The 25,666-nt window shown below is 31.5% G+C and overlaps 1 protein-coding gene across 5 annotated transcripts in view; it reads left to right on the top strand.

Moving 5' to 3' along the window:
• Positions 1–25,666, top strand: part of LOC111629932 (nuclear factor 1 A-type-like) — a 99,981-nt gene that overhangs the window by 9,105 nt on the left and 65,210 nt on the right. For all 5 annotated transcript variants that reach the window (XM_023373888.1, XM_023373889.1, XM_023373887.1 and 2 more), the window contains 4 exons: positions 11,382–11,537; positions 11,688–11,879; positions 19,440–19,623; positions 22,225–22,278. In XM_023373888.1, coding sequence (XP_023229656.1) covers positions 11,382–11,537; positions 11,688–11,879; positions 19,440–19,623; positions 22,225–22,278 — 586 coding nt within the window. The remainder of the gene's footprint in view (positions 1–11,381; positions 11,538–11,687; positions 11,880–19,439; positions 19,624–22,224; positions 22,279–25,666) is intronic.

Below are 25,666 nucleotides of genomic sequence, written 5' to 3'. Positions count from 1 at the left end.
TATTTATTTGTAAAATATTGCCACTACTACAACTAAATAAGCATGTTTTGTAAGTAACATTTTTGATTTCATATTATTTTTAAATGTATAAATATTTGTTGTATGATCATATAACAACAATTTTTTTTCAGGTTAATTAGCTTAAGAAAATGTTAATTTTTATCTAATTAGTTTTATATTTAATTATTATTATTATTGATTATAAATGAGATTTATATTTTTGTATAAACAGTTTTTTTTTATATTTGCATAAGAGGAATAAAATTATACTTCTTTGAAGGTATATCACTAAATGCCACACTCGGAATGAAAAATTCAAAAGTTAATACAGAATTTATGCATGTAAGTCTTGACACATAACAGCAATAAAAACATCAAGATAACAATAGTTTTTCGTTTCTTAAATCAAGGAAATTCAAATATAAAAAGTAATTTGTTACTTCTTAAAGGGTCCAGCTTCTGTTGTGGATTTATCTTAGAGCAAACTTATGTTTATAATCAAATTACTTACAAAAATTTGGCTAACATTGACATTATCCAACAAAAAACAATATTCACTTTACGCCGGTAAGGTTTCATATGGGAGAGAAATCGCACTTAACCGGTTAAGAAAAAAACGTGTATTTTGTTAAAAATTGTGAGCGCTTCCGACGGTGGCCTTCGTCATAGGGCAAAATCAAACATAAACTTTAAACTTAAAAGTAACATTTCTTTTTTAAATTCAGTTACAGCACAACATTGGAATATTGAATAGACAATAAACGATCTAATGAAAATGCGATATATGTGAAATTCTCAACGAAAATATAATGCCCAAGTGTAAAGATGTTTTATGTTTAAGCTTTGTTTGATTTTGCCTGATGACGAAGGCTTTGAAAGTACTCGGTTTTTAACAAATACATGTTTTTTAACGTCGGTTAAGCACGATTATTTACAGTATCACTTGCACTTCTGCTTTTAATTATCAAGTTAGCTTAATCGACAGAAAATTGGTTCATTTTCTACATTTGTTATTATCCAACTATCAAGTAATAAACTGAATGCCATCTTTTGACAATCTGGTAATATAATTTACATCAGGTTAATAGATATGTTTTGAGTTACTTAAGCTTCTTATCAGCAAGAAATTAAATTTGGAATATGTTTATGATACAAATAGCAATACTTTTCTTTTGAAATCTTATTAAAATTTAAGTAAACACAATTAATGAATGAAATAAAAGTGTTTATTTTATACAAGATTTGCTAATAAGTATTTAGATACTCAAAGACTTGCATGTTGTTAATTATATTACAGCTGTTTAAAACATGTAATAAATTCTGTACAATATGTTTATATTTAAAACCTGTTGCATAAGATGACAAAAGTAAAACAATACTCAGTCTAAATGACTGGTTTTTGTGAATCATCTTTTGACCTTGACGGTTGATAGAAATGATTTTACCTCTTTATATAAACTTTTAAGACTGATATATGCACAATGTTAAAAGAATTGAGTGAAACTTATAAAACAAGATTCAGATAAAAATAATTAGTCCATTTAGAAAAATATATTCTTTTAAATTTATGAAGTAACCGGATGAATTAATATTATAACCCAATCCATAATTGCGAAATTCGGATAAAATTATTGTGAAATAATAATAAATAAATTCTGTTTGCTGAGACAGTTTGGCCAGATGATGGTTTTTTAAGATTACTTCATCAATTTTTATAAAAATAATTGCTAAACTTTTCACGGATAAAATAAATTGATATTTTACAGTAAATCCCCCTATAACGCTGTTGATAATTCCGTTTAATATGAATTCCATGTTGTACGAGTCACTTAGATTTTACAAATACGTGTGCCAGGCTGTGAACGGCTCACGTATTTGTAAAATCTAAGAGACTCGTACAACATGGAATTTATATAAAACGGAATTATCAAAAGTGTTATAGGGGGGTCGACTGTATTTCTTTTTAGAAACTGTTATCAATGTATCGCACGAGCATAGTTTATTAAATATTGTTTTGATGATCGTATAATTTTGGAGAATTTCAAACATTCTATATACAGTGCACTCTTGCCAATCCAAACTCTGCATTTTGGGCCATATACTCCTTTTCAGTCCTTATGTAGTGTTACCTTACTATACATAATAAGAAATTACAGAACACATTTAATAGTTATTTGTATTTTACATATGCTTACAACTCCATAGAAAATACAAAAAATTAACTATAATATAGTTAATGGTGACTACCGAAGTAGAGAACAACAAGCAATCAAGTACTAAGAATACTATGAACAGCCAAGATCCAGTAAACAATACAGAGATGAAAGAAGAACTGAATAGACTATTGACAGATATATGGAATTTAAATCAGATTTAATCACATCGGTATTTGCTTAATTCTAGTATTACTTTTAATTAAAAAACAAACAACGAACGTTTTCAAGCATTTTGAGTGCCCTGCGTCAAGTCAGTTGTTTGTTCCATTTATAATGCTCGTTCTATAGCATTCTACATTCGGAACTGGATTCAAAATTTTCAATTATAAAAAGCTTTTCAAGCACATGATAATGAATCTGCGTCTTGTATATTAATGCACTCACTCTTCAAGGCTGTTTTAAATATCTCTAACATCTCTAAAAATTTAGTTACTTCTCTAATTAATGCTGATTGCTCCAATTTAGATTCAATTGTTTGTTTTTCTCTTTCAATATCATATTTGTGTTCTTTAATCCTGCTTCTAAGAGATTTATTTGTGTAAATTAAATCCTTGTCAAATCTGTCATCCTTTAATGGTATTCTATAAATTCCAGGAGCTCTGGTCCTATCTATATCTTTATCATTTTTCAGCATTTGATACATAGTACTTCCCCTTTTGTATGCCAGCTTCGTTCTTCCATTATAATTTCTTTGTATATTGGTTTCAGTCTCTTGTCGTATTCCACCACTATGTTTCTAGACTAAGCTTTTCATGCAGTGGAATCAGTGAACATGTTGGCTGACCTAACAGAGCTCATGTTGGCAATTATAATCCCTGGAATGATGATGTATTACACCAGTTTAATAAAGCAAGGTAAACATAAGTACTATCCTTAGTGCAATGTTTCAGAAGTGATTTTGCTTTCTTAACACCCCTTTTTACTAGTTCATTAGACTTCAGATAATGTGATGTGGATGATTAAACACCAGCTTTTTGCCAAACTGCAAAACAGCTGAGATGTAAACTGCAGACCATTATTTGATTTCAAATGTCAGGGATTCCATAAGTGGCAAACAAAGTTTTTGATACTTTAATTACAGCTACAGAAGTAGCATGAGTTAATTTTTGGATTTTTAAGAAACCTGAGTAGTTATCCACAATAAATAGATAGGTTTTGAAATTAAAGTAAAAAACAAATCAGTAGCTACATGTTGCAATGGGTAATTTGAGAGAGATTTTGTGAATATTGGTTCACTATTTGGTGACCTAGCAGTTTGCTACCGAACACAGTATCGTATGAACTCATATATCTTTGGTCATAGCATACCAATAGATAATTTATCAAGCATGTTGTAAGAACCAAAGTGACTCCCAAATGACCCTGATGAATTAATATTAAATATATTGCATAAACTAAGAGCAAAATTAGATGACTGCTTTTAAATATCAAACCATCATATATAGATAGTTCATCTCTAAATGTTTAATATTTCGTAATTGAATCTGGAACTTGCTTGACATTATCTGGCCATCCAGTCCAAGTCATTTGTTTTAAAGTTTGAAGTACTACATTCTTCTTAAGTACTTGCAGTAAGTTGCAAAAAGTAACCAATGACAATGGGAATAATATTCTGTTTAATTTCACCAATAATCAAGCTCAAACATGTCCCAATCATATAACTCAGTCTGACTGTTATTGTTCAGACACCACAGTGATTGCTGGGTTCCTGACTGCCAATGATTAAGATAGTCTCTTTGTACTCTGGTGTCATTTGGCAGAGCAGGATCAATACTCAGAGTTTGTGATATGAGGCTTTATTGAGAAAGTCTGCAATATGGATTTGCATAGTATTTTTGTTTATAATAACAATAAATAACCTTTACTTAGTGACAAAATTTTAATAATTTGTTAAACGAATGCTTTCTTAGATAGCTTTGTTTTTGTTATAGTTAATAGTAGGAAAGTACTGCATAACATCATGAATAAAACAGTGCACAAGATAGTGCAGCGTGTAATACTTTTTTGGCTGTCGGTTTTACCAGTGTTGCTTGATACTATTAGCCCATCTGAGTTGCAATTGATGGAATCAAGAAATGTCTTTAAATTAGGGACCTCCTTCCATAAAATGAAAATATCATCCAAATATCTCCTGTATAAAAGAATGTTGTAGCAAATTAGATGTGGCATTCCACCAATCTCAATGGTAAGGTCTTGATGGGTAGCCTAATTTCAGGAGACCTGTGTGAAATAGTGATTTGCCAGTTAGAAGAAAAGGTCCTCCCATGTTTCACTCCAGTGTTCTTTTATACAGGAGATATGTGGATGATATCCTTATTTTATGGAAGGCGGTTCCTGATTTAAGGGCATTTCTATCAATCATAATCCGTACGGGTTAAAATCGAAATAGAACTAAAACGGAGAATTTAAACGGAGAAAGATGCACGTTCGGTGCCGACGCTCATCTTTCTCCATTTAAATTCTCCGTTTTAGTTCTATTTCGATTTTATTCCAATGCTGGTTTGCCGTTGCTGTAATTTGAATTTGAAGGATATTAACTGTTCTTTTAATCCGTACGGGTTACTACTTGAGCTGGATCAAGCAAACAAGGATGAAGTGCATTTCTTCGATATCAACCTCCATGCACAAGGGGTGGATATTGTGACCTCTGTCTATCATAATCCAACTTTCGTTCTGTGCTACAACTTGGCTGAATCATGTAATCCGTACCTATATAAAATTACTGCTTATAGAGCCCTCATTACATGTGCATATACTCGTGAGTTCTTCCTCACCTTGGTTACATGATGACAAGTTGGTGCAGGTAGAAAGCTTAGCCATAGCCCATGAATATAATGCATCATTAGTGCATAGGATAGCTGCTAAGGTTGTTCTTGACCTCCCCTGAACCATCAGAAGAGCTAAAATGGGCTATGTAATGATTGCCAGATTAGAGAGGAGCATTGTGTGATGACCTTTTACCCCTTCCTTAGGTTAGTATTTAATATAACAGCCAGAAAAAGGGACATAAATATTACTTATAGGAGATGTTCTACTACTTTCTCTCTCTTTAGGAATGCAAAGCACTTGTCCAACCCCATAAGCTTTCAGGTGTGTACTGCATGCCTTTTGAAAGACAGGAGATTTGATAGGAACTTTACGTATATAGGTGTATATAGGCTTCACAAAAAGATCGGTGGAAAAGTGACTGCAAGAGCATACCACTGACATATGGCAATCAAGGCTCTCTACAGCCCTGTCAATATATGCAGCTGACCTGAATATAGAGGCTCACTTACAACAAACTAACATCCTAATAGCAATGTGCCAAACTGAACAGCTTAGATATTTAGAAGTTTTAGAGATTGATACACATGCTGTTTATGCTTACTTTAAAAATCTGAAGGAGGAACTTTTTGCATTTTCAGCTTGACAGGTCCTTTACAAACCTGAGCTGTAGTTTTTTTAGTTGTTGAATGACCTCTTACATATGCCCATACTTATGCATGGCGTTTTATTCTGTTTTTTATGCTGTTAAAGCAGGCACTCCAATGCGTTCCATTTTTAACAGACATTGGATTTGTTTGTTTTTTAATGGAATTTCGAATTTTTATTTTTCTGGGATTGTGTTTACTATAGTGTGATTTATTTGTCATCCAGTTTGAGCATTCTTTTTTACCATCAACTTTCATATTCCTTGCAAACATGATTTTTTTTTTAATTTTTTTTAAATCTTGTCAAAGGTCACAATAGGGACAGTGATGTTCTAATCTAGTAAATTGGCAATTGCAACCATTTCAATCACAGTAGAGCAAACCGCCTGCAGATACTTTGACATCTTAACTAGGGGTGTATAGAAAACATGGAAGTATAATGTACTTTTTTATTATTCATATTGTCATTTTTGATTAAGGAAAAATAAATCTACTGCTCTCACATTGTTGGGATGTTCAACTTAGTTGACGAAGAATGCCGTTTTGTATCTGTAGATGATTTTGAGATATCTGACCCCAATGGGTTCTTAAAATATGGGTTATCTACTAAAACCCAGGCTCAAATTCAAGGCTAGTGGCTCTTGGCACTTTGCCTTGTTGCTTGTTTTTTTTATATCATTCACACATTCCTGAAACACTCTGTAAGCAATTGTACAAAAAGGTCTTAATTCTATAATAATTAGATATCGAGCAGTTCGTATAGTAGGTGCTCAATAAATGATCACAATCAAGTGCATGTAAACCACTTTCCCCATTATGCTTCTCAAAACAAATATTCGGAGAAGGAAAAGCTCTCTCTTATTATATATTATTACAGAGTTGTCCATATATGCATGCAAATGCAGGAGCAGCGATACAGAATTTGCATACCGTCTCCCATCCCTAATTCAGTGGCACTTCAGTTTATGATTCTTATTTTAACTATCTTTGGGAATTCAAATTTGTTTATTACATCAGAAATATTTTTGATCTATTGTAGATTATCATCAGCTTGAAATTTATAATTATTTGAAAATGGAATGTTTGTTATTAAGCAAATGTAAATTGAATACTGATATTGAACATTACATAATGTATAAACAAGTTAAAATTCAATATATCTACGCATTCGCCAAAAGAAATCAAATAGAAAAAATACTGTTGTTATGATGATAAAAATAAAACGAGTATAAAACAGAAATACAGGTAACTCCTGTATAACACGGGAATTATGTTCCAAAAAATTGCTGTGTTATGCGAATCCATGTTATACGAAACAAAGAACTAGTGCGAAAAGGGAGTTAGGTTCTAAAAATTAAAAAATGTTCTGTTAAATCCTTATTTAAATCGGATTTATTATTCATGTTTTTCATAAGTAAAATACTTATTTATTACTTAAGTAAATATTTTACCAGAGGATTATTCATCCAATATGATGATCTCAACATGAGCATCATCAACTGGTAACAGTTTTTGGGTGCTTTCGTTAATAGTGGTCACTCTGCAACGGGAGTGCGCTGCTGTTTTTTAGGCATTTAGGAACGATGATGAAAGAAAGATGGCGGCGCCTGCACTATCGATAGTCTCGTGATGGAGGAATCTATAATTCTAAAATGAGCTTTTAGAGGCAAAAGAAGGGTCCTAATTGTAAAATTTAACCAATAAATGGATTATTTGTTGAAAGAGCATTCAAATTAGCCACGAAAACAATTAGAATGCTCATGCGGAGGTATAAAAGAACACCCCTTTATTACATTTCATGTTGTATGATGGTTTACCCAATTCCTGAACTGTGTTAGAGTGAACCCGTGCTATAAAAGCATTGTGTTATATGAAGATGTTCCCAATTCTCTAACCGTATTAGAGTGAATTCATGCTATAGAAGTGCCATGTTATATGAGGGTTACCTGTATATATAAAGAGCACTTTGCATGATTTGTTTTATTATTGAAAGTACTCCAAAATATGTTTTTGTACCATAAAGACATCATTTTACTTTTGATATGTATTTAAAAACTTGTTAATATAGAATATTATATACAGTGCTTTACACTCAACAGCACTATAAAATCATTACACAATAACTAAGTATGCCAATCAAAGCTTTGATAGTCCCAGTAAATAATTTAATGTAAATTTAATGAATTGTTTTGCTCTTACACAAAACTATTTTGGGTTAAATGACTCTAAGAAAATCCGATACATGTTACTAAAACCAACCGCTGGCATATGCCATCAGGCTGTTCAAAATTGTAAATTGGAATGCACCAAAATTTTTCAAATGTTTGGAGTAAAATAAATATATATAATAAATAAATAAATAAATAAATAAATATATATATATATATATATATATATTTTTTCAATTTTATATTTTATGAAGATTACAAGCTTTTCTTGACGTTTGAACTGTCTTTCTCAAGCATAATATTCATAATTTCTACAAAAGTGACTTGCAACCCTTAGGGAGATGTATCTGGTAGATTGATGTAGGAAATACATTGTTCTTCTGACAATCCAACAGGAAGTTGTATTAAGTCCTAGCCACATTGTATTTACGTCTCCCTAAGGGTTGCGAGTCACTCTTACCGAGATTACGAACATTATACGGGTAAGGGGTGTCTGTTAGAGTTAAGTCAGTTATGTAATAAAATAGGTTCTCCTAATGCAAGTGTTAGATAAAAAATTGACAAATTACTTAGCTTATTTTTTTACATTTAAATGCAAGAACAAAACTTAATGAATTAAACTTCAAACCTATCCATTGTGATAATTTCCTTGTACACCACATTCTTCATAAAAATTCTGTCCTCGGTTAGTTTGCAGGGATGGTAGCAGATGACCACAGCGACGACACAAAGTACAAAGTTCCGAGGAACGTTACTAGCGGTACTGAGTGGCCACGATGTGGACAAAGTGACAAAAAAATGTGGGTTTTTATTATAGTAATATACAATTTGTTCATTAACTGAATCTATTTGAATTTTAATAAGACTTGAAAAGTAAGATATTGTTATTGTTCATAAACAAATCCAGAATTTAATTTTTTGCTTATAAATGGTGTAAATAACTCAAGACGTATCCATTAAACTAATGTAAATTATATTACTAAATTGTCAAAAGATGATATTAAGCATTCCTTTAAATGCTTTTGTTTGACTGTTAGTTGTTCTATGAACCTATATTTGATTTTAAAGTTATTAGGTGTAGAGCTGATGATGAGATATAATAATCTCAAAATGTTTCATCAAGTGATATCTTGTCAATCCCGGTAGAAAAGTGTGTTGGCCGAAGAGGTTAAGATGCTAGATTCCGAGGAACTGGGAATTGAATTTGGACAGTTTCTCTCAGATATGTTAGTCCCTACTCCGTCAACCCAGTTGAATCCATGATGGGTATGGCTAAAAGGATCTCCTAGTGCCCATACAGCAGAGTAGAAAAAAAATGAGATTCAGATAATATAAAGCACTTCAATCATGCAATTATACTGGAAAACCACTGTCAGAATGTATCGCATAAATGAAGTTCATTTGATATTTCATTGTACCCACTTTACATATTTCAATTCACAATAAAGCTATTCAATCAGTTACATGATTGTGTGATGATAAATGCTTTTTATTATCAATATTTTGTGAAAGATCAGTGATGGATTAAGGAGTTTCGGGATAATGTGCATGAAACTGAAGGAGTAGAAAATTGACTGATTCCACGCCACATTTTTAAAATGTCAATGGTTATGAAAATGTGGCATAGAATCAGTCCGATTGGTCTAGTGCAGCAGTCGCCAACATTTCTGACCTCACGGACCACTAAACTCACAATTTTGAATCCTGCAGATCACTATCGTGAATTTTTTTAAACGATGCAAACGTCTATAGAATAATGATCATAAAAGTCCCATTTTACTTTATTAATATGAAATTCACTTGTTTAATTATAACAAATTTAGTGTGAAGTTTGTTGTTGCTTGTTCGAAATAAGTTTATGGGATTCTTGGCTCTCTTCCAAGGAATGTAATTGCATTCACATTATTTGTTCATAAGTCATTTCATATTCGGTTTTAGATTTGAATAAAAAAGTCCCAATGAATGAGAAAAAGCAACCAATCATTTTGCATTTCTTTCGTATTACTTTGCATAACCTCGAGTCGATCGATGTCCAAATTTCTCCAAGGACCACGAAAGTTTTCTTGCAGACCATTGGTGGTCTGTGGACCACTGATTGGCGACCGTTGGTCTAGTGGGCCAAAGCATGAACCCATTTTTAAGATCAGATTACACAATATGACTACCACTGACATTTTCTCACACCAAAAAGTATATTCTACAAGATTTGTTGGTGATTCTGATGTTTACATGATGCACTGGAATACTCTAACTCGCAAACCTGAATGAGAGCATTTGTTTTTCTCAAATATGGTAAGAACATGATATAACACTGTTCTTATTTTGTCAGATTGGTTCTATGATATGACAATGAGAAAAATCTGTTGGATTAGATTTTCTACAACACCATTGTGACTTGTGACTTATTAGCAACTTTGGTTTGAAAAGTTTATTCAAACAAAGAAAATCTTTATGTATTGTGCTTTCAAGAGACTACAAAATGCCAAAGGTAGTCATATTGTGTAAACCGGCCTTTACACGTATGCAGTTTTTAAGCAACGCTATTATTGGATTTCTTGAAAAGGTGAAAAGGGGCAAGACTTCCAACAAGTTTTTTGTGGAGCACTAGAGACATTTTTTTCTTCCTCATTTTTAAGCAAGGGCTCACAGTAGAGCAGCCAGATGGTGAGGGACACTGTCCAACATAAAACTACGGATATTAGATCTATTTAAATGTAAAACAAGACATTCTTTACAGAATAGATGTGGCTGACCTTTGGGTTTTACACAACTTGCAGCCAACATGTAGGGAAGACAGCAGACGAAACTTGAAGGGTAGAAACTACAGATGACAGAATGTCAAATTAGACAGATAAAGTAAAAATACTTTATGCTTTTATTGAGGCATTTATTTTAGCAGAAAATAAGTTACGTGGGACATTGCTAGGACCTAGAGTTCATTAAATTGGGAGCCCTGTACGCTTGCACACTCTTCACATTAGTAATCTGCCACTGGCAAAAGCATACTTTCACTAAATTTTTATTAAAAAGAAAAGTTAAATTAATTACATGTAAGTAGAGATTTTCATTGTCAATTGCAACAAAATTCTTTTCACCATAGATCTTAACATAAAGTAATTATTGTTTAGTAAAAACTTTATGTTCATAATGACTAATTACAGAAAGCATTGTGCGACCAAATGAATTTACAATACTATTCACATTGACACTACAGATTTTAAATATTTGAGTCGGTGTTCATTGCTGATGATCTACGTAACATATATATGGTAATCAAATGAGAAGTTTGCTTGCAAAGAATAGACTTAGCAACATTGGCAAGGAATTTTGAATGTAATTACTAAAGTCTATAGTGAATAAATGTTGTTGATTTAAGTATTTCTCATGACACAACAAAGCAGTAACAAACTAGCTCACAATGTCAGCAAATCTACTTCTCGCAAGTGAACTTTTTGTTTGATTGTTGGTATTATTATTATTACTATATTTTTAAAAGATACAGATAAATGATTGGCTAACAAATTCCACTTTAAATAAAAATTTGAACAGTTTTAAAATATTTAAAATTTTGTATTTTTACTTAGGATGAATTCCATCCATTTATTGAGGCCCTTCTGCCTCACGTCAAGGCCTTTTCTTACACATGGTTTAATTTACAAGCTGCAAAACGAAAATATTTTAAGAAACATGAGAAACGAATGAGCTTAGACGAGGAAAGAAGGTGTAAAGAAGAATTAGAGGTAAGTAATTTTACTTTAAAATTATCAAAATAATGTTTATTTGTGTTTTCAAGATTTTAATTTTTGGTAAATTTTCGCAAACCTACTGAGCATTAATCGGGTTTGCAGACTGCCGAAAAAAATTTAGTTGTTGAATTTTAATTTTATTAGACTGAAAGATTGGAAGTTAAACAGAAATGGGCATCACGCTTGCTAGGTAAATTAAGGAAAGATATTACTCAAGAATATAGAGAAGATTTTGTGCTTGGTATTACAGGAAAAAAGAGAGCAACATGTGTCTTAAGTAATCCAGATCAAAAAGGGAAAATGAGACGCATTGATTGTCTCCGACAAGCTGACAAAGTAAGTGTTTTGTTTCGTAATTAGAAAAAAAAAACAAATTCAAAATCTCGAACCGAGCAGAAATTAAGGTATCTAGCTCTTTTAATTACATATTTTGTACGTAATTACATCGGTTAACCTTAGAATTAATATCAGATTAAAAATCAAGTATCATTAGGTTTTGTCTTAATCTGTTCAGAGGATGGGATTAGCTTATTTTAAAATCTAATCTAAAAATAGATTGAATTGCTCCAGTGTAAAAGCTTTAGACCTTTCAGCTAAAAATTTAATTCCATCTCTCAGGTACAATAAGGTGGTAGAGGTCTAATTAGAGTAACAGTGCAGACTAGACACTGTCTCTAAACCTGTCTAAACAATATGCTTTGTTGACAATATGCCAATTGTCTAGATTAACTTAACACATTTTTTTCTTTATAGAGAACTTTAAAATCTATTTAAATAGTCTGTTTCTATCAAGTGTGCAGAATGGTGTCGAAATTTATTCTTCTTTTTGTGCATACGTGTACACGTACACATCATACTTTTATGATCTAATTAGTTTCTTAACAACTGTCATTAATCAAACCATTGCTAATCAGACTGTTTTCTCATGTATCTTGTGTCACAAGTCGAGGTTTAATTCAGTTATCACACTAAAATAGTATAAAAAAATACAGCTGTCGGCAGTGTATAACATTCATTCGAGCAATGTCCGATTGCATACGCAGCCTCGATCCCATAATATCGTAATAGCGAATAAGATTATTAAACTGTAGAACAGGAAATTTTGATCACAAAAAGTTTTTGGAAATATTGGCCTAATCTGATGAGAAAATAGTTTGGATGTAGAAGCTTATTAAGAACTTGGTGAACATGCAATTGTGCTGCCAGTTATAAGATTTTTTGTATAGCCAGCATTGCCAGATGCTGAAATTTAAAGTTTCCAGAAAATCTTGCAGTGCAAAAAGTTCACAAGTACTTTTTTGATACAGATACATCAAAATCATATAAACTCCATGTTTAAAATAAAAAATCAGTTGATAAAGGTATTTAAGTCTCATTCGGACAGTATGTTAGTTTTTGGTTGTAATGCAAATTAAATGCAGGAGTGCGCAAGTCATTGTACTGTACTAATTAACCAGCAGCTTTAGATCACATGATGTTTACATTCATGCCGGGGCCACAGGACTGTTCCCTAACTGCCACTTAATCGGCACGGGTTGTTAATTTAAAACCCGATCTCGGTGTTGTCGGTTGGCAATAGGAGGGCAAAAACGAGTGGGGAGTACATTGGTAAGTCGATAGGTGTACTTGTGCCAAGAAAGACAGGTTAACAGGTTCAATAAAATAATAAAGCATTTATTATGTGATTAACTAAAAGATACAACAGGCTACAGATAGTTAGATACAAGTTACATGTGGCTAAATGTGGTTAAATGAGGTTAAAAAGTAATAATTCCGACGGAGCTATGATAGTTATGCCTAATTCTGTTCAGAGAGTTCACAGTCCGCTTACATTTACCTCCAATGTGGGTGAAGAGCTATATGCGGCAATATACAGTTCTACATGGAAGTATTGGGAGTCAATGTTTTTACCAGGACTGGATCAAGTCCATTGAGTGTTGGTCCAGGAGACGGAAAGGCACTATTACCAAATATAACTTCCAAGTGCGAATTCTCAAGCTTTCAGTAGCTCTTGCTTTTATATAATTGCCATGGGAAAGGGATCACTTGATTGTCTGTTCTTGACGATGATGGTGAATTCTTGACAACTAGGTGTCAATTTTTCCACTAACGTGTTGATGTGACCGGTGACCTGCGATCTGATTCTCCATTTTTTTCTAAGAGGATGTTTACATTTCCAAACATTACAGTTAACTTTAATTATGAAATCCCCCTAAAAAACTGCAGGCTCACATATTACTTGCTATAACTTGCTATAAAGAAGTGAGTGGCATCCACGGATTTCGTGGGAGTAATTGAAAATAAAAGGGGAAAAAGATATGAATGTAATTGGAAAATGAATGCTAAAAAGACTAATAAACAATGTCATAAGTATTCATAAGATTATGGGTTATGATTGGAAAGGATGATTAACTATTATGTTCATATTTCACTGATTACTTTTGTTGATTATGTAGTTCTGTAGCATACCGAGATATGACAGTGTGAAGGTGAGGGTAAGATTGATAAGGACTGTACAAATTAATATGGTACAAAACAGATTTAATCAGAGAACGATATAATTCTGAGGTTCATTTACATTTAAAAATATAGATGGGAATTCCGTTGCCCTTTCTATCCCGACAAGAGAACAAAAAAAAACAATCAATTATAACTTACGCAATGCGACAATCAGGGATCCTTTAGATTAGGACTAGTACAATATTCTTACAAGGACGATGATAGTTGAGCCCTCTGTGTGATGTCTCTCTTGCTATGCTGATTTCCACTTCCACGTGGTTGTTCCTTCCTTCCTATTTTTATCTGCACTCCAACTCGATTCTTCTGTCGCAGACTGGACACGATCCGGAAGAAAAAAGGTACACTCATACACGTGGCCCTTCCATTTATAACCCGCACCATATACATGATGTGGTAACATATGTCAGAACTCGGGCCAATCAAAAGCTCGCACCACCACATCGCAAGATGTGATACATATTTACGGAATAAAGTTACAAAACACCCCGATACGCGACAATACGAAATATATAGTGATGACATTACATATACTTAGTGATAATCACTACAATTATACCTGTTATTATTTTGACTAAAATATTGTATTTCTTTAATGTACAGGTTATTAACATTGAAATTATGTAAGTATAGTGCTATAGTGTACATCATATCAATAAATTAAGCTATTATTTGATACTATAGCAGAAAAATCTACTACAATACTGGGTTATATTTTGCAGCTAAATACCTATTCTATATGGAGACAACCGTAAAACATGTCATATTTTAAATGAGTTTTGATTCCCTTTCCTCTTTTTCATAAAACTTTACCATTTGCTGCATGTATTATGTCGTAACATTCAAATCTCCTTCCCTTAAATGTGTGACATACCTTATGAATGTTCCTTACACTAATGCAACCAGTATTATTTTATGAAATAATATTATTATTATTATCTTTAACAAATTGTATTTAATAATAATTTTCGTGCTCCATGTGTGATTTATATAAGCAATAGAGAAGGATTCACGAGAGATACCTGATTGCAGGTATGAGTGTAAGGATAAGCTTGCCGATGAGGAAATCTGAACTATTCATCATCAAGCTTCTTCAATATGTTGATAACGAGGTAGCAAAATGTCAGTTCTATCAGAATCTAACAGGTGATAAGGGGAAAGGGAACAGACAACCACTGAAACTAAGAGAATGACTAAACATAACTACTCATTGCTTTGTTTTTAAACTGCTTATGAAAAGCTTTAAACTTATTTTTATGTCTACAGATTTGTGCCTATTAACTTGGAAATGATTTTTTAAAAGTACAAGATCAGGACTTGTATACTTCTTACCATAATATTTCAAAATGTTTACAAGTCTGCACTTCTTAATTTTTAAAAAAAGATCATTATATTGATCAATTAAAGTGAAAAATCGTGATGTATTGGATCATTTTATGACTTATTCTTTAGTTTAATATAATTTAGCCTGCCAAAATGTAATTATTAATATTTCAGGACAACTTTGAAATCTTATTTTGTGTTTTTCTCAATTTATATAACGTATGACTTGTGCCCTTTTTGCACTAAGGTCTTCAATTAATACTATACATATGGCACTCCTTAGCTATATAAGTTCTTGACCTAACCTATTGCACATTACTGAAACACATGTCAAGACAAATGTATAAAAAATTATTACCTTATTAGTGTTTGATGCAAATTTAGTGGCTGTAGTACTAAAAAGTGATTTATAGTGGACCTCTGTATGTGACATGACAGCAAATTTTAAATTAGAGTGTAGGCTGTCGAGTTTCTTACAAAAGAAGGCCAAGCACTCATGAAAATAACCAATGTCTAGAGAAGCTTCATGACCATATACCACCATCAAAGAATGGGCAAAACGTTTTTGATTGTGACAAGAATCCCTTGAACATGATATGAGTTTTGGTTTGTCCGGTAAGTGTGGCAATCTTGGAAAAAATTGATGTGGTGGAAGAGCTGGTTCTTTTGGATTGCCAGTTGGAAGTGAAAGAAATAGCAGCAATGATTGATCTATTAGATAAGATGTTTGCTCTTGCCTAGATGCTCAGGAAGTATATGCCAAAGTCAGCTGAAGATGGGTTCCCAAACTTCTTTATGTTGTCCAATGGCACAAGTATAGAAAGTGAGTTGTTGGCGTTGGATCTCTATGAAATGGGTGAAGTTGATATTTTTTGAAATCTGTTAGTACAGGGAACAAAGCTATTGTTCTGTATTATGACCCTTTTCCAAAATGGAATCAATGGAAAATGAAGACCATGGGAGAGAGCTCCAAAAAAGGCTGAAGTATTGCCATTAACTAAGATCATGGCCACCGTTTTTGGAACAGTGAAAGTGTATTGATGGTGGACTTTAAATTAAAAAAACACTGTTGTAAATGAAAAATATTATTCAATGTTATTACATCAGTTGTGTGCAGAGATGCATGAAAAATAATGAATAAACTTAATGAGAGAAGGGAACATATTGCATGACAATGCACCCATCCCGAATGGTAGCATTTGCTCAAGCTGCCGTTTGGGACTGTGGCTTTGAGCAGCTCAAATACTCATCTTACAGCCCAGATCAGGTCCCGTCAGAGTATTCCTTGTTTCCAGATTTAAAAAAACTCTTTGAAGAAGACATTTTGACAATGATGAGGAGCTGCAGTCGTCATCATGTAACATATTTCTCTATTTCATGCACGTAAGATTTGGCCTAAAATTTCAAAATACATTATTATAATACATTTGATAAAATTGCCAGGACAGTAATTGTAAAATTAACAAGTTGTTTTTTTAATTAAAAAACGTCATTCAATTCAAAACATAACTTCTTTTCAGTAGTTTTTTTAATGTTTTGAATAGTGAAGCAGACGAATGGCCTGTAATAGAAGGTTATCTCTGTCATAAGACTGTTATTTTCTTGAGATGTGAGAAACAACAATGAATTATTGGTTAATTTTACATTATTACAAATTAATATTTTTCACTCAAACAGATACTGTACATGGGATATTAAAAAAAAATTCCCTACCATCTTCACAAAGGATATTGTATTAAGAGCAATTTAATTTACTAAAGATCTAAATTCATTACAGTTATAACCGTGCTAGAGGGTTGTAGGCTATAACCCATCTCTGGTCAGTGCTACAATTAACCCATATAGCTTATTTTAAAGCTTTTACTTCACAGTTTGTTTGCATAAAATTACGTTGAAATATCTGCAGATAAAATGCATATCAGGTATATTATTCTTTTTGTTTTATGAAGGATGTAATGCTGTACAAACAGTAAAAACTACTCAATGTATATGGGGAAGATATTCCTAAACTTCAAACATGTGAAATACGGACTTAAAAGTTTCGTTCGGGAAATTTTGAACTAAAGGATACTAAATGTATGGGATGCACACACTGTTGACGAAGCGAAATTGCAGGAAGAATTGTTAAAAATGAACTAATAACAACTCGTGAACTCGCAACAAATCTTAATGTGTCACAGACATGTACAGTAGAGCGTCGTTTATCTGAAGGTCGGTTATCTGAAGGAATTCCAGTCGACAAATTTAAATTTTTGCCAGTGCTGTGGCGCTGTAATCTTTGGCTATGTCAATATTTTACGTTTTTGATACTAAATTAACTTCTGAAGTATAATTTTTTATTGTTTTTATATTTTTCAATATATTTATTTTGTTTGTACAAAATAAAAAAATAATTTTTAACGATACAATAGTCTTCATTTGGCTTAACATTGACAAAAATTCAACGGGAAGCAACATGCAACAGAGAAAAATTTCAACACGGGATAAATTAATATATTTTTTCGTACATAATTGGTTATCCGAAAAATAAGTTATCCGAACAACCTCAGTCCTCAATTGATTTGGATAAACGACACTCTACTGTATTGTTAAAACAGTTTTGCAGCCATTTTAAGTGGATAAACGTAATTTTTCATTTAATTCATGTGGAACACAAATGAACTAGATTGAATATAATTTTGTCTAATGAAGGCAGACAGCTGTAAGGTTTCATTTTATTTTTAAATTAGTTACAGTAGTCATTTTATCATAGAAAACTTTTTACGGATGACAAAATTTAAAGTTAAAATCAAATTTTTCAGTTAATAATAATAATAATAATTTTTTATCCAGTGGGTTGCGATTGTTTGATTGAGTACCCAGGTACCACTGTATTTGATTAATGTGATTTTGATAAATGCAATAGCCTCTAGTGATTGATTAATCGTATAAGAGAGCCACGTACATATCCATTATACAAAATATTATACAAAATACAGTTTTAACAGAGAAGCTGACTCTCTTGTATTTCTGATAGGCGACGTATGGCTCCTGTTGTGACAAAGTTTGGCCAGCCAATTCTATGACATGCTATTTCACTCATTTACTTGTCTGAAATAGAGATACATCTTGTCTGATGTATTTCTTGTCTGAAATAGAGATACATCTGTACTTTAAAACAGTCAATTTCGTTAAGTTTTTATTCATAAAAAATCAGTTCGAAAATTTGATGGTGTTTTTAAAATTCAAGAAGTGCAGGATATATTTCTATCCACTAAAAAGATTTTCATATATTTAAAAGTATATTACTTATTCTTCTAGTAATTTTCAATTTTAAATCTTCTTTATGCAGGCGGATTGTTAAAACGTCAGATTTATTGAAATCATTCATTCGGAAAAACGTGTTTCTGCTGTAATTGGGAATTTTATATGTAACGAAAGTACCGTACATGTATAAAATTTGGAAAGTTATACAGGTCCTTCCAAAAAGAATACTGCCATTTTAAATTAATCATTTTAATAATTACCTGAGAAGTATGTGTTGTATGCCAATCAACAGAATAACTGTCCAAATTTCGTTCCCCATCTTCGTTTTGTCTACTGCCTCTACGAAGTACTATAAGTGAAGCAGAGAAGGTATTTTATATTCTTCTGTCCACTAACTTGGAATTGGTGGTCATTGTGCAACATGAATGATTGCCTTACATGGTGGATCTCTTTGAAATTGATTCAGACAATTTTACTTTGTCATTCATGTTTACATGTTGCGCAATGATAACTGATTCCAACCTTGTGAATTGAAGAACACAAAACAGGTTGTTGTGGAGTAGCCATTTTTGTTTTAATTTCCTAGATGCAGTAGACAAAAAACATTTTGGATGCAGTTGGAAGATGAAACTCTATACAGTAACTGTATAATGCGTACTTTTTGGGGTAATAATTAATATTGGTACCGTTTTAAATTGCTGTAATTTTCTTCTGGAACGTCCTGTATATACTTCAATATTATTAGTAATTAGCAATCTATAGATTAAATTTATTGTACGTATTTATATATTGATTTTATTATTTAACCAGGTATGGCGTTTAGATCTAGTAATGGTGATCTTGTTTAAAGCTATACCGTTAGAAAGTACAGATGGAGAACGTCTGGAGAAGTCACCCGAGTGCCTCCACCCCAATTTATGTGTCAACCCTTACCACATCAATGTCTCCGTCCGTGAGCTAGACCTCTACCTGGCCAACTTCATTCTCAGTCATGGTAATTAGCTGCTGTTATTTGTTTTTAAAACATTTAGTTTTATAATATGGTATAAGGAATCTAAATTCTATGAGACTACGTAAAAAGGTTACGAAATAGTAATGATTTCACTCTTGTCTAGAAATAATTGAAATATAAAAATTTAGTATGGTGTGTGTCTTAACTATGTGTAGTCTTTTTTTTTTTTTTTTCCTGAGCTGCTCTTTATCTACGGCATTTAAGTGTGATTTATTTCAAGCTTGTGAGGGAAAACAGAATATTGACTTTTTAATTTGAATCTTCGATAATGTTAGTTAACATAATTCATAACAATGAAGTTTGTCATTAAAGATTAATTATAATTTATTACCAAGTAAATTCATGTATCATCATCTCTTCTAGATTCTTTTTTAAAAAGCTTAGTCTCACAGGATGAGTATTTATTAAATTATTGAACCTTATTTGCTTGTTTAAACAATCAAAGACTAATTATTTTGTATTTTATAAATACTTGACCTATACTATAATATGTATACTACTACAGTGTTTCTCAAATTAGGATTTGTCAGCCACTGATAGGTCATGAGCTACAGTTAACTCACTTCTGCCATTTAATAAGTACAGTGCACATATAACTGGAGAACCTACTGTAACAAACTGTTAGGAATAAGCTTTTAATTGCATATTGCTTAATAATTGCATTGAAATTTTGAATAAAAACGACTAAACTGCATGACTACAAGTAGAATGCAGATATGGTACCACTGAAAACAAATGAAAACACAATGGGAACAGTGTCTTTCCTTACTTTGGATTTTCAGTAGCATGACTTCTGAATTTTTTTACAAATGTGTTTCAAATAAATTTGTAATACCGAGATTAAGATATGTCTGACAAAGTCAGACAAGGGAAGGAGACAGGTTGAGCTTCAGTGGACATCTGTTTATTTCATTAAATTTTATACATTTTATTATACAGTGGTGCATTGACTTAAGAGTTTAATTCATTCCGTGACGGAACTTGTACAGCAGAGCATCGATTAACCGGTTCAATTGGGGACTGGGGTTGGTCGGATAACCGAAAAGTATGAAAAAATACATTATTAGTATAGTATATTAGTATACCCCACATAATTAGTATATTAGTATATTATTTTTTATTTTTATTAATTGATATATTATCAGTTTATTGATATTTTTGAATTTTTGAACATATTGTTCCATTTATGTTGTATTCCATTTTAGTATATTCTATCCTGATGATGATCCGTTAAGTGGATCGAAAGCGTTCGATTTTAATAAAACTCCCTCAGCAAGCAATAAGGTGGTGGTCACGTTATTTGTTTATTTTTGCTGGGTACGATTGTATTCAATATTAATATATTGCTATTAACCTACTTTGCATTGAATTTTCATCAATGTTATGCCTAATAAAATTTTTTTTAAAATAATAATTGTTGCTATTGTATCGTTAAAAATTATTTTTAAATTATTTTATTGCTCACAAAACAACCATTCAGAATTAGAAAATTAAGACTTGTTTAAATACTGGCCTCCCTTTCATGGTCGAGCCAGTGTTGCCAGCTAAAACATGCAAAAATTTAACAAAAATAATATTAAAGTAGCCAAGACACAGCCAAATATTGTAGCGCCACATCACTAGCAGACATTTGAATTTGCCGACTAGAATGCAGTCAGTGAACCGATGTGACTGTTGATCGGAATTCAGATAATCGATGCTCTACTGTAACTCATATAAAAATTGTACTTAATACTGTAACATATAAAAATTGATTTTTTATATGTGAAATCAATTTTCCCTATTGAAATCAATTGAAATGCCATTAATCTATTCCATATTCCCAAAACACTGCATTTTTTTTGTTATATGTTTTTAAATAAGAAAAATGTATTTATAAAAACACAATAGAATGTACTGCAATAAACTGGTTTTGCAGATGTTGCGGCATTCATTGCATAGATAAAAAAGAAAACATGGAAAATTCGAGAAATGAGAGAATGTAGCACTGCACACAACACGGAAGTGAACTAATGCTTACATCATTCGATTACGTGTTCTTCTATAAACTAGCCTGTCAGGTTTGGAAGAGTAATGAAAATGACAAATTTACGGCAGTTTTCTATATTTTTTTAATCTATGGTTTGCTGTGGTGTTGGCTGTGCCAACTAGCGGAGGGTATCTGAAGTTGGCTCGTAAACCGAATTTTAGCTCTCAACTTAAAGCAAAAAATCGACTGAGAGATGGCTCGTATCGTAAGTTGGGACGCTTGAAAGTCAAGGTACCACTGTATTTATTTCAAAATTACTTGTATATTTCATTTTTACCTAGGGTATCTATCATTCATAAAGTAATAAAGGTTTTAAGGGTAAAAATTTCAAGAAAATGTGGACATAATTTATAGAACCCCCTAATTATGGTGTCAAACATCTGGACTAACTGAGACCGGCCCATTTGGATTTTCGAATATTTATGTAGATTAATATTATTTTTTGTTGGCCTAATCTGGACTTTTGATATTTAGACTTTCGATGCTTCTCAGTGTTGTTAATAATATTGGCAACTTTAATTAAAATTATTTAAAAATCATTTTGTTATTTACAGAAACATTGAGTGGTGTAAGGGAAATGTGTGATAATGATAAAGATGATAACCAAAGTAAGTTTTACAGATATATTTTTGTTATTTTACATATTTGTTAATTGATTTAAGTGTGTATACACGTATATATATCAAGGTTGCGCAATGATAAGTTTAATCTTTTAATGAAATCATCAAAAAATATATATTAAATCTATAACAAATGAATTTTATGGCATCAATTATTAAATAAAACAAAGTTTCGAAAGTTGTTTTATTTAATATTTTAAATTTATTTAGAGATTAAAATTGATAGTTGCAAAATTACATTGAATACAATTGCTTTCACATTTGGACTTTCACATTTGGATAGTCTTCCATTATTTTTAATATCCGGTGGAAATTAAGTTAAGTCTTAACTGACGAACTGTATAATTAAGTAATTGTGATTTGTAGAGAGATAATTTTTGTTTATTTTTAAGATTATCCATTAAAAACAGCCAATTTTGCCGCTGTTTCTGTTATAACAAAAGAGAGATGTTTTAAAGGGAACGGGTGACCTTACAATAAAAGGTCCAAGCACTTTCAAGTATTCGATAAGTATTGGAACAGCAACTCAAAAATAGACAAGTATTAAGCACTTGAAAATGCTTAAACTTTCCTTTTTTATAAACTCTCCTGTACTATTAAAGCATTTTTAGCTCTAATTTAATTTCAAGTGTCAATGTTTTGCTGCTGTTTACACAGGCATTTCATTTTAGTGTTATGTAATGTATAAATCAACAAAAATTATAAGATGATATTTTAAAGTTATTTCGAGCAGTTTGCTGTAATGACACGAAAATATCTAATTAAAATTTTTTTGGATTACTTTTGTAAAACAAGTATTTTCAATAGTATTGTGCTATTGAATGCGATTGATATTATGTAGGAACACTTGCATATGCGCACTTACTCACTCGCAATGCAGTTAAATATCTACGTATTTCATACATTAAAAACGTCATTTACTATAACTTCCAATATTATTTAATAATTTAAATGATGTAAAAGCCAGTTTGATTTGTAGGTTATGTCCTTTTAGCTAACATCATACAGTTTTATTTCAATACTAGAGAAAATAATCTTACAGTAAGGCAGGTAAGCTGCAGAAGTTGCCAGATTCTCGAATTTGAATTGTCTATGATATGTTTGTCTTAGTGAAAATTCATTAAATGAAATTAAACTTTGATTGCCAACCTTGTTTGATTTGCTTGTAGTTTCGAAAAATATATATGTATAAACTGTTTTAGACGTAAAGTTTGTTTGTATTTATTATGAATTAAATGTTTAATTTTATATGAAATTTTAAAAATTCTGTATACTATGGCAATGTTGTATTCAGCTTTACTTAGTATGGGGTCATTCTGTATTTTATTATGAATTAATTATAACTGCATCATTTTAAAAATTCTCTCAAATTTTATGCAGTTTATCTTAAATACTTTTACTATTTTATATTTGATTTAGAAATGTATAATTGTTTTTTTTTTAATCATTGAAATGTGTGGTGCAAAGTACAGTTAATTATGTTTTCAAATTATCGTAAGTTATTTACAAATTTTATAACCAATACTCATATGAAAATATTTATTAAACTGATTTTTTGATGCTTTCGTCATGAATTTTGACACCATTTTTACAAACACTTAACATGCAGTAAGTAAGTTTCAATTATTTCTCCTCTGTTTTGTGGTTATTAAATTATATTCTTGAGTTTGTTTGTTTTATTAAGTTATGGCAATGCAATACTTAGGCGATCTTCCTAGGGGGAATTCCTTCCGGGAAGTCCTCTGTTCAGGCATTACAGACATGGAGAAAACTGGAAAACTCCACGTGGCCAGCTCATTCTGGTGAGGCGTGAACCCATGATCGAACTCCCAGTGTTTAGAGAACAGAACCGCTTAGCCACTGGTGGGTCTATACACTTGAGGTTTTTTGATCTCTTTAATAGGAACTGTATACTGTTTATTAGTTCTTCATTATTGGCATAAACTAATTCATCATTTTACAAAAAAACAGCAATATAAACATTATTTTTATAGCAAACTAAACATTATTTTGAAATATTAATGTGTGGTGCATTTAAGCAGTTATTATTTGTAACAGAATGCTATATTTATAATTAATTGATGTGAACATAAACTCGTTGAGACTGGTTTTATCGGGTATTTGCACTTAGCCCCGTAAGACTTTTTAATTCTGAAATTTAAGAAAAAGGGCATTTGCTGGCATTTAATAGATAGAGCGAAATGCTTTCTAGTGTGGCAGCTAGAATCGAAGAGTGCTGACTTCTACCAGAAGGGCTTAGAAGGATGGTGATGCCATGTGGAAAGATGTTTGAACTGCAAATCACATACATTCCATTTAAGTCTTTTTACTTATTTTCTGGAAACTTTTTTTTTTAATGCCCTTCGTATGTTGAATGAAAAAATACTGAATTGAGGATTTAGCATACAGTAGAAGCTCCATATTCATCTATTCTTTTAATTGCATATTTGCAACTGTTTTTTCCCCATATCTGTGAAGCTAAAATTCTGTTATTCACAGAAGGATTTATAAATATGATGAAATAATGGATATAAAGTGATAATTAAACAACTTAACAATTTCATCCTAAAGTATTTCTACTGTAATTTGTGTTATCATCTGTTAGATCAGCATTTCTCAAACTAAGGATTGTGGCCCAATATTGGGTTGCATTAAAATTTTAATATGTTGTAAAACGATACTATCTTCCACAGAAATATTTGTAATACTTGTATTAATGAAATATTTTCTAAGAACAATAGATGCATCTGTTAGATACTGAAAATTTTTAACAACATTAAATAGCAAATTTTATATATATAGTTTATAATATAATATAAATTATATTATATTTTATATTATTGGGTTGTGGAACCATTACAAAGATATATATCGGGTTGCATGAGCAAGACATTTGAGAAAATGCTGCGTTAGGCCATTCTAGGGAAGACACTCTCGGTTTCTCATTGTTAGTATACGTTGTCGATTTGTAAGGATAAAAGAAAAGTCAATTAAGATTTTCTCGTGGTGTCATGTTAAACTAGACTTGCTTTTAATGTTAATAAAATATTTTATTTTCTTTAATTTTGTTTAAATAAAGTTTAAGGTTTATGAAAAGAAATTGTATAAGTAGGTTTACGGCAGCCACTGTAAGTGTCTAGAAGAGCCACTTATGGCTTCAAAACCATAGTTTAACCATTAATTTTCTCTCTCTCTTTGCCCATAATATTTGAAATTTTGTCTTTATATTATCCATATAAACCTTATTTATAAATAGGACTTACTATACTGGTGTAGTTAATTAAAACAAGAGTTTTAATTAATCAAAATGTTAGGACTAAGAATGTATCCAAAAATACTTGATTCAGGTCATCGGTTTCTCAAATTAAGAATTCTT

This window comes from Centruroides sculpturatus, unplaced genomic scaffold (assembly GCF_000671375.1).
Source record: "Centruroides sculpturatus isolate CEXI.00-Female unplaced genomic scaffold, Cexi_2.0 scaffold441, whole genome shotgun sequence".
Classification (NCBI taxonomy): Eukaryota; Metazoa; Arthropoda; class Arachnida; order Scorpiones; family Buthidae; genus Centruroides; species Centruroides sculpturatus.
The sequence above is the reverse complement of the archived record's forward strand: the minus strand, read 5'-3'. Positions and strand labels throughout refer to the sequence as shown.